This window comes from Triticum aestivum, chromosome 6A, assembly GCF_018294505.1.
Source record: "Triticum aestivum cultivar Chinese Spring chromosome 6A, IWGSC CS RefSeq v2.1, whole genome shotgun sequence".
NCBI classification, from domain to species: Eukaryota; Viridiplantae; Streptophyta; class Magnoliopsida; order Poales; family Poaceae; genus Triticum; species Triticum aestivum.
The window spans coordinates 349,025,487-349,038,316 of record NC_057809.1 but is presented as its reverse complement, the minus strand read 5'-3'; the positions used below and the strand labels follow the sequence as shown (position 1 = coordinate 349,038,316).

Sequence of the window (12,830 nt, the reverse complement as noted above, 5' to 3'; positions counted from 1 at the left end):
CCGTCTTATGATGGTTCCATCATCATCAGACCAGATGAGTTGCTTGTCATTTTCTTGCTAACGTTCTCACTATGCCAGAACACAGTGGCAGATGTGCCCAATATGCTCCTGGTCCCAGCTAATGATAGGATTGTGGGGCCCTGCTCTGTCCACTTGTGTTAATTTTGAATGGATCGCGTCCCCCCTGTCGCCAGTACTATTTTGTAGCAGCTCCCAGTTACACCACTACCCATTTTGATTGTAAGGCCATGAAGAAAGAAACGTATGGTCCTCTGATGTTCATCTATGCTGTCTCCGGTGAGGCTTGTGCAGTTTCGTTTTAACTTACTTTTGGCTTGTTCGTGTTTCAGATCGTTGTATCATTTTTGGCTTGTTCGTGTTTCAGATCATTGTATCATTCCTATCAGTATACACTTTGCCAAAGGTTTGTTTCCGAGTCAAGCTATGTGGTGACTTCTTGGTCGGCAAAGATGGCAAGAACCAAAGGTAATGTACCATTACAGACATAACCTTTATCTGATAAACGGTGCACATCCTTTTGACAACTAGCAATCTATACTATTACCACAGAAGTTTTACAATTCTAGTTTTACATAACTTATTGCACCCATGAATGAAGCTGCATCACTTGGTTCTTCCTGCATACCAAGGCTATAGGTGAACAGAAGGCAATATAATGTACATACGTCACTCTCCAACTCCCTACACAACTAAATTCGTTCATGCATCTGGGCAAAAGTTTTCCACTTGGCAGCCCGCTGTTGTTTCATCCAGCTTCAAAAAAACAAAATAAAATAAATGAGGCGTTAGTAAGCATGTACTAGAATGCTCTATTGATATAACGTACAAGTAAATCCTCAAAAAAAAAAGATATAACGTACAAGTACATAGGAGTACTTGAGAAGCAAATTCTAGTTGGGTTTACCATGCATCTGAGGTCACGATGACTGGGAGAGCTGATTCCAATTCATCAACCTATGTGACTGCTGCGGGTGCCTGTCCAAATAACTCCTACTGGAAATGTCAGTTTCATCCGCAGCGTAGGGATCTGAATGGCCTGACGCAGCCGGAGGCGACCAGACGGGTACTACCCCACCTTCTCTCCCAGTCCAGCTGCTTGATGCCTCTGAAGTGGATGGTGCTATGCCGCCCTGCACACGGTGACGGTGTAGGGTATACTGCTGCTGCTGCTGGACGCCGTTGTATCTGGCAGCAGTGTCGTCGCTGGCAACTTCATCCCTGACTTCCATCCGAGTCTGAGGCTGGAAATGCACCTGTGATGGCACCTCCGGCCTAGTCACTTCGCTTTCAAAAGCCGCAGAAAGTTCTGTTTCTGTTTCAGCTCTGAAAAAGGAAGAGGTGATGCTAGGCACCATCTGATCTGCTCGTCTCCGGCCAGCCATCGCTGGTGTATGGATAGTGGCACGGTCCACTTCCATATGCTGCAGCTCTTGGGGGAAGGCAATGGGTGGCTCGTCTGAGGAGTCTCCCAGGCCTTCCTCCATTCCATTCTCTATCTCAGCACGAGAGGCTGCCTCAAGCTCCCACATCTCTGACAGGGCGTCCTGCAATCTGGACTTGGCTTCATCTAGCTCAACAATGGGGAGAGGGTAATTGGAACCTAGCTCAATTCCTGCAGCCTGCAGCACAGACTCGGGTGCATCCCAGGGGTGGTGTATCCATTCCGTTGGTAGCCTCGCCAGCTCCGGCAGCCATCGCCGGACGTACTCCCCGCATGGGTCGAACTTGTAGCCTTCAAACTGAGAAATGCAATATATACAAAAAATCAAATCAATCGAGAGTGCTAGCTAGCTATTCTGATTATCTTCATACTGTATCATATAGTATGACCCGAAGATGATGTACCTGCGGGTTGTCAATGCGGTCGAGCTCACGGCCATCAGGCAGAGACCCGGAGATGTACTGCCAGCCCAACGCGTCGCTCTCAAGGTCGGCGTCCAGCAAGGTGTCCCAGAAGTACTTCATCCCCCAGCGCCATGGCAGCTGGAGAACCTTGACAAAGAAGCTTGAGACGACGACACGTATGCGGTCATGCAGCCAGCCGGTGGCCCAAAGCTCCCTCATGCCGGCGTCGACAAGAGGGTAGCCGGTCCTACCCTGCCTCCAGACCTTGAAGTAGACCTCATTGACCACCCAGGGGAAGAACCTGAGATGAGCCAAGAGGGGCTTCTCGTGGCTGCATGGGTGGTTGAAGGCGAGGTACCTGGAGTACTCTCGCAGGCCGATGGAGCGGAGGAAGAGGCTGCAGCCCTCCTCGCCGTCGCCGTTGCTCTCGTTGCTCCACGTTAGCTGCTTCATCCGTACCTGATGGAAGACCTTGCGGACGCTGAGCTCGCCAAAGTGCAGGTAGGGGGAGAGCAGTGAGGTGTTTGCACTGTCGGCCTTCTTGCGGTTCACGGAGTAGTCGATGAGCGGGCCGTTGATGAAGGCCGTGAAAGCCTTGTCGGCGTTCTGCCACCCCGGCGACCACGCGCGTGCGAGCAGCGCGTTGCTCCCCCTCTCCGACTCGTCTTCGAAGATGAGGTCGTCCGATGAGCAGCACCTCGACAATTCACCTGTCGTTATTGTTTTATATAGGTTAGTAGTGATTGTTCCTCTTCCTCGAAAAAAGGAAGAAGAAAAAAAAAAGCAGTGCAGAGACCTGAATTAATCCTCTTGGGTGGCAGCATGGGCGCGGGGGGGTCGACCATACAGAGGCACGTGTTCCAGAAGGGCGTGAACATGGTGAAGGGGCAGCCGTGGTCGTCGAGGACCTCCCATGGCTCGTAGAGCAGGTCGGAGTTGAAGGACTGCACGGTGATGCCCTCGGCCCCCAGCACTTGCTTCACCCGGTGGTCCCGGACCAGCGACAGCGGGTCTACACGGCGGGCAGCAGAGTAGCGCAGACAGCGATTGGTGAGCAACACATGGCCATTTGTTTGTGTCAGCTCACACGATAAGGTGCTTGTTATCAAAAAGGAAAAAAAGTTTGTTTCTTTTCTTAAAACAACTAGTACTAGTAGGAGTAGTAAGTTTTAACTAAACCGGACTAGTAGTAATAAATACTAGGTTGTGGGTACAAGAACTTTTGGGAATTAAAGACCGAGTGTTCAGGGAGTAGTGTTTGATGCTAAACTTGGAGTTGTTTGACGTGTGGAGTACAGGTTAAGCTAGTAGTATGAAATGAAATATCCACGAATATGATTGATTGGCACACACAGCACACAGGAGGGAGAGAGGGTACTGTTGATGCAAAGATTCCCCCCCTCCCCTCCCCTCCCCTCCATTTTCTATTGGATCGTGTTCGAGTGGATCTAGTTCCTTTCTCTTTTTTTTTCTTTTTTTAACAGAGAAGAGAAGAAATCTTAACAAAGTAGGAGTAGGAGTAACAGAGAGACCTAGAAAATAAATAAATAACCACAAGCAAGAGTGAGAGATGTAGGAGGAATCGAACCGTAGAGGTGGTTGAAGAAGAGATGGGTGGCGCCGGTGCTGCGGACGAGCTCCAGCAGCGCGGCGACGGTGTCGGTGGACCGTCGGGTGACCAGCCGGGTGGCGCCGAGCCGGCGCAGCGAGGCGTCCAGGTGCTTGAGGCTCTGGCTGAGCCACCACCGGGACACCCGCCCAGGGTAGTACGGCCCGTCCTCCTCCGGCGCCCACACGTACGCCGGCACCACCTCCCCGGCTGTTCGCGCCGCCGCCGCTAGGGCCGGGTTGTCCTCCACGCGCAGGTCCCGCCTGAACCACACCACCGTCCGCGTCCGCTCCCCGGCACCGCCGCTCATCGACGGCGACGCCGACATGACTAGGCACCAAGGCCTTTGTGCGACGACGAGCAGGTAGCTAATTACCAAAGGAAAAAGCTGGATAACGAGCAGCAGCTCAAGGAGCTGTCATGAAGCCAAGAGGCAACAACTTCTTGGCGCTCTGGTGAACAAGATTTGCTTGGATCGGCGAGGGTTTCCTGGAATCGTGGAAGAATGGAGAGTCGACTGGAACGCTTTCCTCAGGGCCGGTGCATGGGGAGTGATGTGGAGTAAATCTGACCGCCCCCTTTTTTCGTACAAAAAAGATTTTCTCGCTGGGAGGTGGGATGGTGGTGTTCTTGCAGTGCAGAGTTGCAGGGGTTTCTTAGTTTTGGTTGGGGAAGGAGAGCTGTGGTCCAATGGAGAGTCAGTGTGGTCTATGGATATTGGGATTGGTTGGTTGGCTTGGATTTGTTCTCAGCTTCTCCCTCTTGTCCGTTTATCCCCTCCGCTCTCTCCTCTCTCTATCTCACTCTCTGCTCCTCTTGGCCTTTCTCCTATCCCATAATATTCGCCTCCATTTTTTTCCGTCTCCGTGGAAAGGAGCTCGATTCTGCGTCTTTCTTGTTCATGCGGACGTGTGGGTGTGCTGGTACGTGTGTCTTGTTCATGTAAACTTGTGTGTGTTGTCACGTGTGTAGTTTATTACTGTTTACTACTGTACCCTCTCCGTTCATGTGTACAGTAGTTGTTACGATGCATGCATGTAACCAAACACCGACTGGAAATTGTTTTCTCAATGCACGCAACCCATATGCAGGGAACTAAACAACATGCATCTCACTCTCCCATGTAACCTCTAGAAATCGCTAGTATTGGTAATCAAACAACCCCTTGGTAAACCTTGTATGTGTCGAGACATGTCAAGTTGAGATTTTGTTTGGTAGCATGCATTTGGGAGACATGCTTGTCTCACACTGTGTTTAGTAGTCTCTATTTGGGTAACTTGCATCAATGAAGTTTTGGGTGCCAATACAACATTTCGACTAATATATATAAAGAAACTAAAAAATGATAAAAAGTTTGCCACAAGTAGTTCAACCATGGAAGATAAAATTATAGCATCCGCAGAAAGAAAAGCAAATGCTATTATTAATAAAAATGATATAATTAATAATAATAAGAATAAGAATATTGTTCAAAAAAGAAGAAGTTGTTAGTGAAGAAGAGCAATGGGATATCAATAATAAGTTATTATTAGAAAGTTATGAGGAGGAGAAAGAATTAGTAAAAGAAATGTGGTTAGAAGATGACAAATATGATGATTCGGAACAAAATAGTGATTTCTACAACTCACTAGATGATGTAGTTTCTTGGTTCACTTGGTATTTTTATTTATGAATTCATGGGACGAGTTCTTATGCTAGGGATCCTATAGGAGAAACCTTTGCGTGTGTAGTCCAGAGTGGCGTTTGAATGAGAACCTTGTGGCCGTAGAGAAGTGTTCCCTTCGGGTGGAACTGCCTGGGAAGACGATAAGAATTTACCCCATTAATTTACAATTAAAACTGCTAAGTGAACGCAACTAGCTATATTTGATGCAACATAATGATAAATATGGTGAGTACTCCTTCCGTTTTTATTTAGTCCGCATATTAGCTTTGGTCAAAGTTAAGCTTTGTAAGTTTTGACTAAGTTTATAAACAAAAATATTAATATATACAATAAAAATTCAATACCACTAGATTCATTATTAAATGTACTTTCACATCATATAGATTTGTTATGGTAAATGTTTATATATTTTTCTATAAATTTGGTCAAACTTTGCAAAGTTTGATTTCGGTCAAACCTAATATGCAGACTAAATAAAAATAGAGGAAATACTGAGTAGGATTTTACACTACTGCGTACATCATCGGACGAATTGTTGGCCTCGCCAGCCCAGAATAGATCCTATATCAAATATATAATCAAGTTAAAACGTGAAGGTAATCATATTGAATTAAATATTGCTATGAATAGTGAAATACTATTCCAAATAGTATACTAAATAATAAACATTATTATGAATAATGCACTACCTAGTGAACAGTAAATACAATTCATGATAAAAAGCATACCTGTCTACCACTTTTCATCTAATCCCATATTAACCTAATCACATATTAAGCTAAATAAAATAATTAATATTAAAATTTATAATTCATCACCTAGGGTGCAGAATAAGTTATTCTTCACCCGAGGTAATCTTATGATCATTTCATAATTAAATTACGTTTTGAATTTAAATAGTTACATTCGTATTGGTTCATTACGTAAAATTTGACATAAAAAATAAAAATATAGGTCATGAGACAAGAAAATTTACAGTTTATGTGTATTTTAGACTATGTTTTTACGTTTGTAATTTTACATAATATAAAATATTTTTTACGTTGAATATATATTCTTACGGTCCCTTCTTGCGTCGGAAATAAGACAAAACTTACGGAACGTAAAATTACAATGCATTGATGGTAAAATAGAGGGGGGTGAAGAATAAGTATTCCTCACCCAGGGTGACGAATAGCGTGACCCTATTGTGTTACTATTCATCACCCAGGCTGCAGAATAAGTTATTCTTCATCCAAGGTAATCTTACGATCATTTCATAATTAAATTACATTTCGAATTCAAATAGTTACATTCCTATTGATTCACTACGTAAAATTTGACATAAAAAAATAAAAATATAGGTCATAAGACGAGAAAATTTACAGTTTATGTATATTTTAGACTATGTTTTTATGTTTGTAATTTTACATAACATAAAATATTTTTTACGGTGATTATATATTTTCTTACGGTCCTTTTTTTACGTCGAAAATAAAACAAAACTTACGGAACGTAAAATTACGGTGCATTGATGGTAAAATAAAAGGGGGTGAAGAATAAATAGTCCTCACCCAGAGTGACAAATAGTGTGACCCTATATATATATATATATATATATATAGGACAAATGTTTCTACAAGCAGTGGTAGTTACCACCACTTGCATTGTGTATGTTGTATGTAGTATCTGTCGAAACCGAGATTACGTACATGCAGTATATAGTATATAACAATGATTAGGTAGTATATATACTAATTTTAAGGTAGTATATACTTTTTTTGAGTATGCTTTTTTTTACGTACAAATATGTACGTATTTCACAAATATAACAAAAACTATGGACTCATATGCAATTTTTTTCATGGAACTTGCTTTGAAATATCATGATAGTATATATATATATATATATACGATCGCGCTATTCGTCACCCTGGATGAGGAATTCTCACCCCAGCCTATCCCATGTCCAGAATTTTGAAATGTAAGAAACAAAAACACTTGAGGTAAGATTACTATGGGGAGGAAGGAAACCATTCGTTAGCCGCATAAAAGGGAGAGAGGTAGTCTTACATTATGCATGCCACTAAGTTACGTCCTATGAGAAACTATCCTTAAAAAAAGGTTATGGCGCTTACTAAGTCTGCGCACCCGAACCACTGCCGTAAGACACAATAGGCTCGCACGGTAACTTTACCTCAGCATCAAACTACCTCTATGTGCACAAGCTGCATCACATGATACTTGGTTCCTTAAAAAAAGGATCTTTTCTGCTCCTAGAGAAACAACAGATAGTGATGCATTCAATTTTTCTCTCCTTTTCACTTTATATTTTTATCTAGATTTGATGTGATGGAATTTCACAAAAAAAAGATGATGTAATGGAAATCTCAGTAGGAATCTTTTTGGTGGTACAATTTCTGGAATTTTGTCCTCAATTATACACTATATTTTTATTTGAATGACATTCCTAAGAGAACCTTATTGCTATCATATAAACACAACATCACCTTTTAGTCTGGGGAGTAGTGTTATCTTGAAGGGCCTGAGGCTGAACTTTATTTAAACATTGAAGAATTTACATATCAGCTCTAAGAAAACAGAGCTAGAATTTACAGGGTCAGCTCTTAAGAAAAACAGAACTATAACTCTATACATGGCCTCAGATAGCACACTGATTACACGACCCTCCAGGGAGAACCCTTTGTTTCTTAAGAAAAGCAGAATGGTGCCCCATGCTGAATTATGCTCGCTGGCATGTACCAATTGCTATAGTAGTGTAGATGGTAGAAAATGAGCATATAGTTCATTTCTTCTTAAATTTTTTTCCAGACCAACACTTCAATTCAATTTTGTTGCAGAAGAACAGTTTGATCTAAAAACACAAAGCATGCCTAGGAGCTCACTGAATAGGGGGTGTTGTATCTAGATGAGGTGGCAACAACTGGAAATAAAATGGACCGTGTGGTACAACAGAAGCTTAGTGAATCATTACTGTCATAATAAAGGAGCTACATAATTCTCATATATAGGTCAGAATGTTACAGAAATAAGATACTCCCTCCGTCCCACAATATAAGAGCGTTTTTGACACTAGTAGTAGATTTGAAGGAAATGTAAGACATTTGACTGAACCAAACACAGATCTTCTCCCATGAGATGGATTGATAAATTGCTTAAATTAGAATTTAAGAGGGTTCAGTCAAATACTGGAAGAACTGATGATAGAGAGACTAATCCCATAAAGCCTATATGCACATGGAAAGAAGTATGCTTTCTCAAAATTATCTACATCCAGATCATGGTTATCAAAAAATTGCAGTAGTCCAGACTGCAATATAGCAATTCAATCTGCATACCCTCCAAGAACTAATTACATGTACTACTTGCCAGAATAGAGCTCTGTAGGATTAGGAATCAAGGTTCTGGAGATGGACATCTGGTCGAAGCCCGACTGATTTGCTCTGTGCCTTTGAGAGCTGTTGAACAGCAACATCGGATGGAAGAGTAGCCTCCGGAAGTCACACGTTCCAATTCAAATAGGAACAAAACATTATTCCTGGGATAAGCTCGCAGAAAGAATTTGGAAGCAAAACCGTATTTCCTTTACTCGCTAATTTTGGTCTACACAAGAGAACAATTAAACCAATATACTGTATTTTTTTTTCTGTTCTACTTTACCAGGCCTTCATTGGCATGTCTACATGAACCAACAAGAAGCACATCTGAAAACAGGCTGCTAGTGCTTGTTTGCTAAAGAAATGTTAAGCATGATTGAGGAACAAAATCACCTTTTTCATTGCTATAAACCTGAATTTTAGAGCGTGGAATAGTTGCCCACTCCGCCATGCCCCGCTGCAGTCGGCGAGTCACCTCCTCTCTGCCTGCCCGTTGGTGGTTGATTTTGGGGCCACGTTGGGGTTCCAGCCACCTTCCGTGGCCTCTGTTCACAATCTGCCAGATGTCGCTCACCTTGCCATCGATATTCTTCCGGCTCTGTTGCTGCTGCATTTGGAGGCATCGAAACAACGTCGTGTTCCTAAGAAAATGGAGAGTATTCCTAAGAAAATCTAATTACAGATAGGAAAAGGAAGATTGCTACACAGCTTCACAAAAGGAAGACTAAGAAGAATCAACCATATGAAGGTAAGTTATATCTTTTTTGTTCCATGGCAGAGTTTGACATTTTTGGACCAACTTCAATTCAGAATGGAAAGGCCATGGCACCCACCGAAGCCATCCATGTGCTGCCCAAATAGACAAATAATTATGAAGCAACATTTTGGAACTATTGACTCAATTATAGCTATCGGCATACTGCCGGGGTGAAAAATGGAAATGATCAATAGCAGACTGGATAAGCTATCAGCGTACTGCCAGGATGAAAAATAGAAATGATCAATAGCAGACTGGATAAGTAATGTATGCAAAGGCATGCATATAACCATGTAGATGAATCAATATTAAACGGGACGAAAAAGAAAAGCATGTCAATGGCACTATGCCATTGTTACAAATGTATTAAGTCACAGAGTAGAAATTGATCATACTTGAATGGACAGCTTTGCAAGATAGGAAAATGGAATGAAGATGAACAAAATCAATTCCTTACAGTATACATGAATCTAATGTAAAGATGATATGTTGATCTTCCATATAAAATCCATGGTTACGGTTTGTTTCAATAAATGTGCCAACTTAGATGGTAAATTTGCAAGCTTCGACGGAATGTAGAAACTTGGCAGATATGATTTTGTTTCAATGACAAAAGGCTGATGTATGTGTTAAATTTTCATAGCAACTAGCCGCATGATAAGAAAGAAGAAGAAATAATCATTATCTCATGATAGATCAGAAATTATGCCTTGGAGACATGCAGAAGAAGAGCGAAGCTATTTTTTTAATTTGTGCATGATAATTTGCATAGCTATTCATCCTACATGCCAGCGTTGTATTGAAGTGAAGGAGCATGATTAGAATAGGAAACTTGGGCGACAAATCAAGCAAACACTTCTAACTGGACGTGAAAAATGTGTACCTCACAAGCATGCTGAATGTATCCCTGAATAAAATAGAAAGTATTCATCTGACTAGTAAGCCCATAACATCGATTTGTTGGCAGGATTTCCTTATCAAAATTTGATGTTGGGACATGAATTTCTGAAACAAACAACTGCAAATGCTAGGTTTGGCAACCACAAAATCCCGAATGGAAAACAGTAACAAAACCTGAACCAAAAAAAGCCTAGCTGGACTCAGGATTTAGCTCGCCACTGTACCCTGACGTTGAAGCCCACTGGTGTGCTCCGCGCACCATATAACCACCCGCAGTAGTGCCGAGGCCGGCCGGCGCTTGCTGATGCCACCTGTCGAGCCGGCCGCAGGCGCCCAAAGCTTCAAACCTTTGGGTAAAAGGAAAACAGTCTTAGAAATTGTCCTAGAAAGGAACAGCTTAAAGATTCACGTACACCTAAAGCCTGTACTTGTATGAGCACACAACTTGTAAACACTCCTTAATCTGAATCGCGTTATTCATTTTCTGTCGATGGCTTAATAAACTCCAAAATACAACAATGTTTGCTAACAAGAAAATTTGTTTGCTTTATACTGAATCCCAGATTTGTTGGAATTGCCGAAGGCACTAGTTGTGAATTCCAATTAGGCAACTGCATAGTCCAGCTAGCTATGCTTCATTGTAGTATCTCCAAATCAAGCTAATTTCCTAGCGCACATGACCATCTCCTGAAGTGACTGATGCAACCAACTTTGATATAATAAACTCAATAGCAGTCGAACCCCAATCCTAACCAATTAGAACAATAATTTTCCCGCCTGCGCACCATTGTCTTGTCTCCAAGTCCCTTGCATACATCTTCTTCTGCTCCTAGATTTATTGGCAGAATTTCAATTATTGGTTTGCCTAATAAATTCAAAAAACATAAAGCTAGCATCACCAATACAAATCATATCTTAAGAATAGCATACAACAAAAATCCTCGCAAGGTGAATATTCTTATAGTGAAGAAATATTGCTCGTATGTATGTGCAAATTTCGATTAACACAAATTTACAGATAATTAGCATTGTCAGCTAGGTACAGGCTGATTCTTTATGTAAATCACCACTAACATTCAATTAAGTCAGAACCATCATTTTTTTTACTTCAGGATTAAAATTCGTGAAATTTAGACAAAAGCAAAATCAGAGAGAGGACCACATGTCCCGTGAAAACAAAAGTTGAGCTCAGCTAGATCGAAGTCTGATACTCTGCTGTTGTTCCTTTTTCTCCGCAGCCTTAAGCTCCTCCTCTTCTTCTATGTCATCGACACGCCCTTCATCTCCTCCGCTATGATATCCATCTCCACCACCAGGAGCCCTTCTCCAGAATTACCTCCATCACCCGAGCTTCTCATTTTCCTTTCCTTTCTTGGTCTTCTTCCTCTTTCCCCACACCGTTCCCAAAAACCAATAACCCTAACCCCAGAAATTCAGAAGTTTATGGAGGAGGATAGGGGAAGAATAGGAGGAGGCTAGTCTTACTGGCGATAATACCGTCGACGCTGGAGAGGGACGCCGGAGAACGCCGTTGTCCTGCCGAGCTCGCCCGGATCTTGCACCGCCCACGGCGCCTCCGAGTTGCTACCGCATGAGAGAGGAAAGGGAACTACTCCACACGCGAGAGAGGTAGTCCTCGCCGCCGGGTCGTCCGTCCGGTGCCGTCGCTGCCGCTGCCTCCGCCGCAATGACGAGATGTGAAGCATCGGGGCCGGAGGGAGAGAGGAACGAACCGGGGGAGTGGGCTAGTTTTTTTTTTCCTTTTGACATCTGGGGGGTGGGCGACCAGCTAACGTTTGTGTTGAAGTAAAATTACATTGGCTGACCGTTTAGTTAAATGTACACCATCGCTCGGTCGATCGACCCGGTTGAAGAATTACTTATTCTTCACCCAGGGTCACTAATAGACAAGGTGGTAAGAGCATTTCACTAGTTAACACATTTCACTAGTTAACACATAATTCCAGAAATAATGCATCATCTTTTCTTGGTTTTCACAGTCTTGCATGTGGCAATCGGCAAGGTGGTAAGAGCAAGTATAATAAGATAATGTAAGTGGGTTATAAGAATTTAAATAATGTATTCTTGTTGAGTTGGAGGAGAGAGAAAATAAACGGGCTGTAGATTAACAGCCAGCTGCAGCAATGCTCCTAGAAACTCTGTGAGAGTGTAAGGTGAGTCATAGTAGTATATATTTATAGCTAACTATTATATGTCTTGCCTATAAAATTGACTATAGATGACATAACAACAACATATAGCCAACATCCAACTATACTATTAACCATTCCCTAAGAGTCGCCATGGTGCATTAATGTGACGTTCCCAATTCAATTGTACACTAATCATACACGCAAACGTGTACAATCAAGATCAGAGACTCACGAAAAGATATCACAACACAACTCTAAAAATAAATAAGTTCTACAAGCATCATAATACAAGTCAGGGGCCTCGAGGGCTCGAATACAAGTGCTTGATCATAGACGAGTCAGCAGAAGCAACACTATCTGAGTACAGACATAAGTTAAACAAGTTTGCCTTGAGAAGGCTAGCACAAAAAATAGCAACGATCGAAAAGGCAAGGCCTCCTGCCTGGGACCTCCTAACTACTCCTCGAAGCCGAACTCCACGTAGAAACATCCTCGGGATCCT

At 42.4% G+C, this 12,830-nt stretch overlaps 2 protein-coding genes across 14 annotated transcripts; both read right to left on the bottom strand.

Annotated features, from left to right (window-relative positions):
• Positions 1-536: 536 nt before the first annotated feature.
• Positions 537-4,650, bottom strand: LOC123127529 (cryptochrome-1). Its single transcript, XM_044547261.1, has 5 exons — positions 3,455-4,650; positions 2,663-2,878; positions 1,867-2,576; positions 926-1,760; positions 537-774 (listed from the first exon to the last, which is right to left on the bottom strand). Exons 1-4 carry the CDS (start codon positions 3,801-3,803, stop codon positions 939-941), a joined length of 2,097 nt encoding a protein of 698 aa, XP_044403196.1. The 5' UTR covers positions 3,804-4,650; the 3' UTR covers positions 537-774; positions 926-938.
• A 3,465-nt stretch (positions 4,651-8,115) lies between these two features.
• Positions 8,116-11,957, bottom strand: LOC123127528 (uncharacterized). 13 transcript variants are annotated; one of them, XM_044547255.1, is made up of 5 exons: positions 11,661-11,957; positions 10,961-11,004; positions 10,400-10,522; positions 9,258-9,367; positions 8,116-9,159 (listed from the first exon to the last, which is right to left on the bottom strand). In XM_044547255.1, exons 1-5 carry the CDS (start codon positions 11,879-11,881, stop codon positions 8,938-8,940), a joined length of 720 nt encoding a protein of 239 aa, XP_044403190.1. In that variant the 5' UTR covers positions 11,882-11,957; the 3' UTR covers positions 8,116-8,937. The 13 variants fall into 13 exon arrangements, 5 of the variants coding, with proteins under 5 accessions (XP_044403190.1, XP_044403192.1, XP_044403193.1 ...); XR_006462587.1 differs by lacking the exon at positions 9,258-9,367 and having other exon boundaries at positions 10,961-11,040; XR_006462584.1 differs by having other exon boundaries at positions 8,116-10,280; positions 10,929-11,004.
• Between the last annotated feature and the right edge of the window lie 873 nt (positions 11,958-12,830).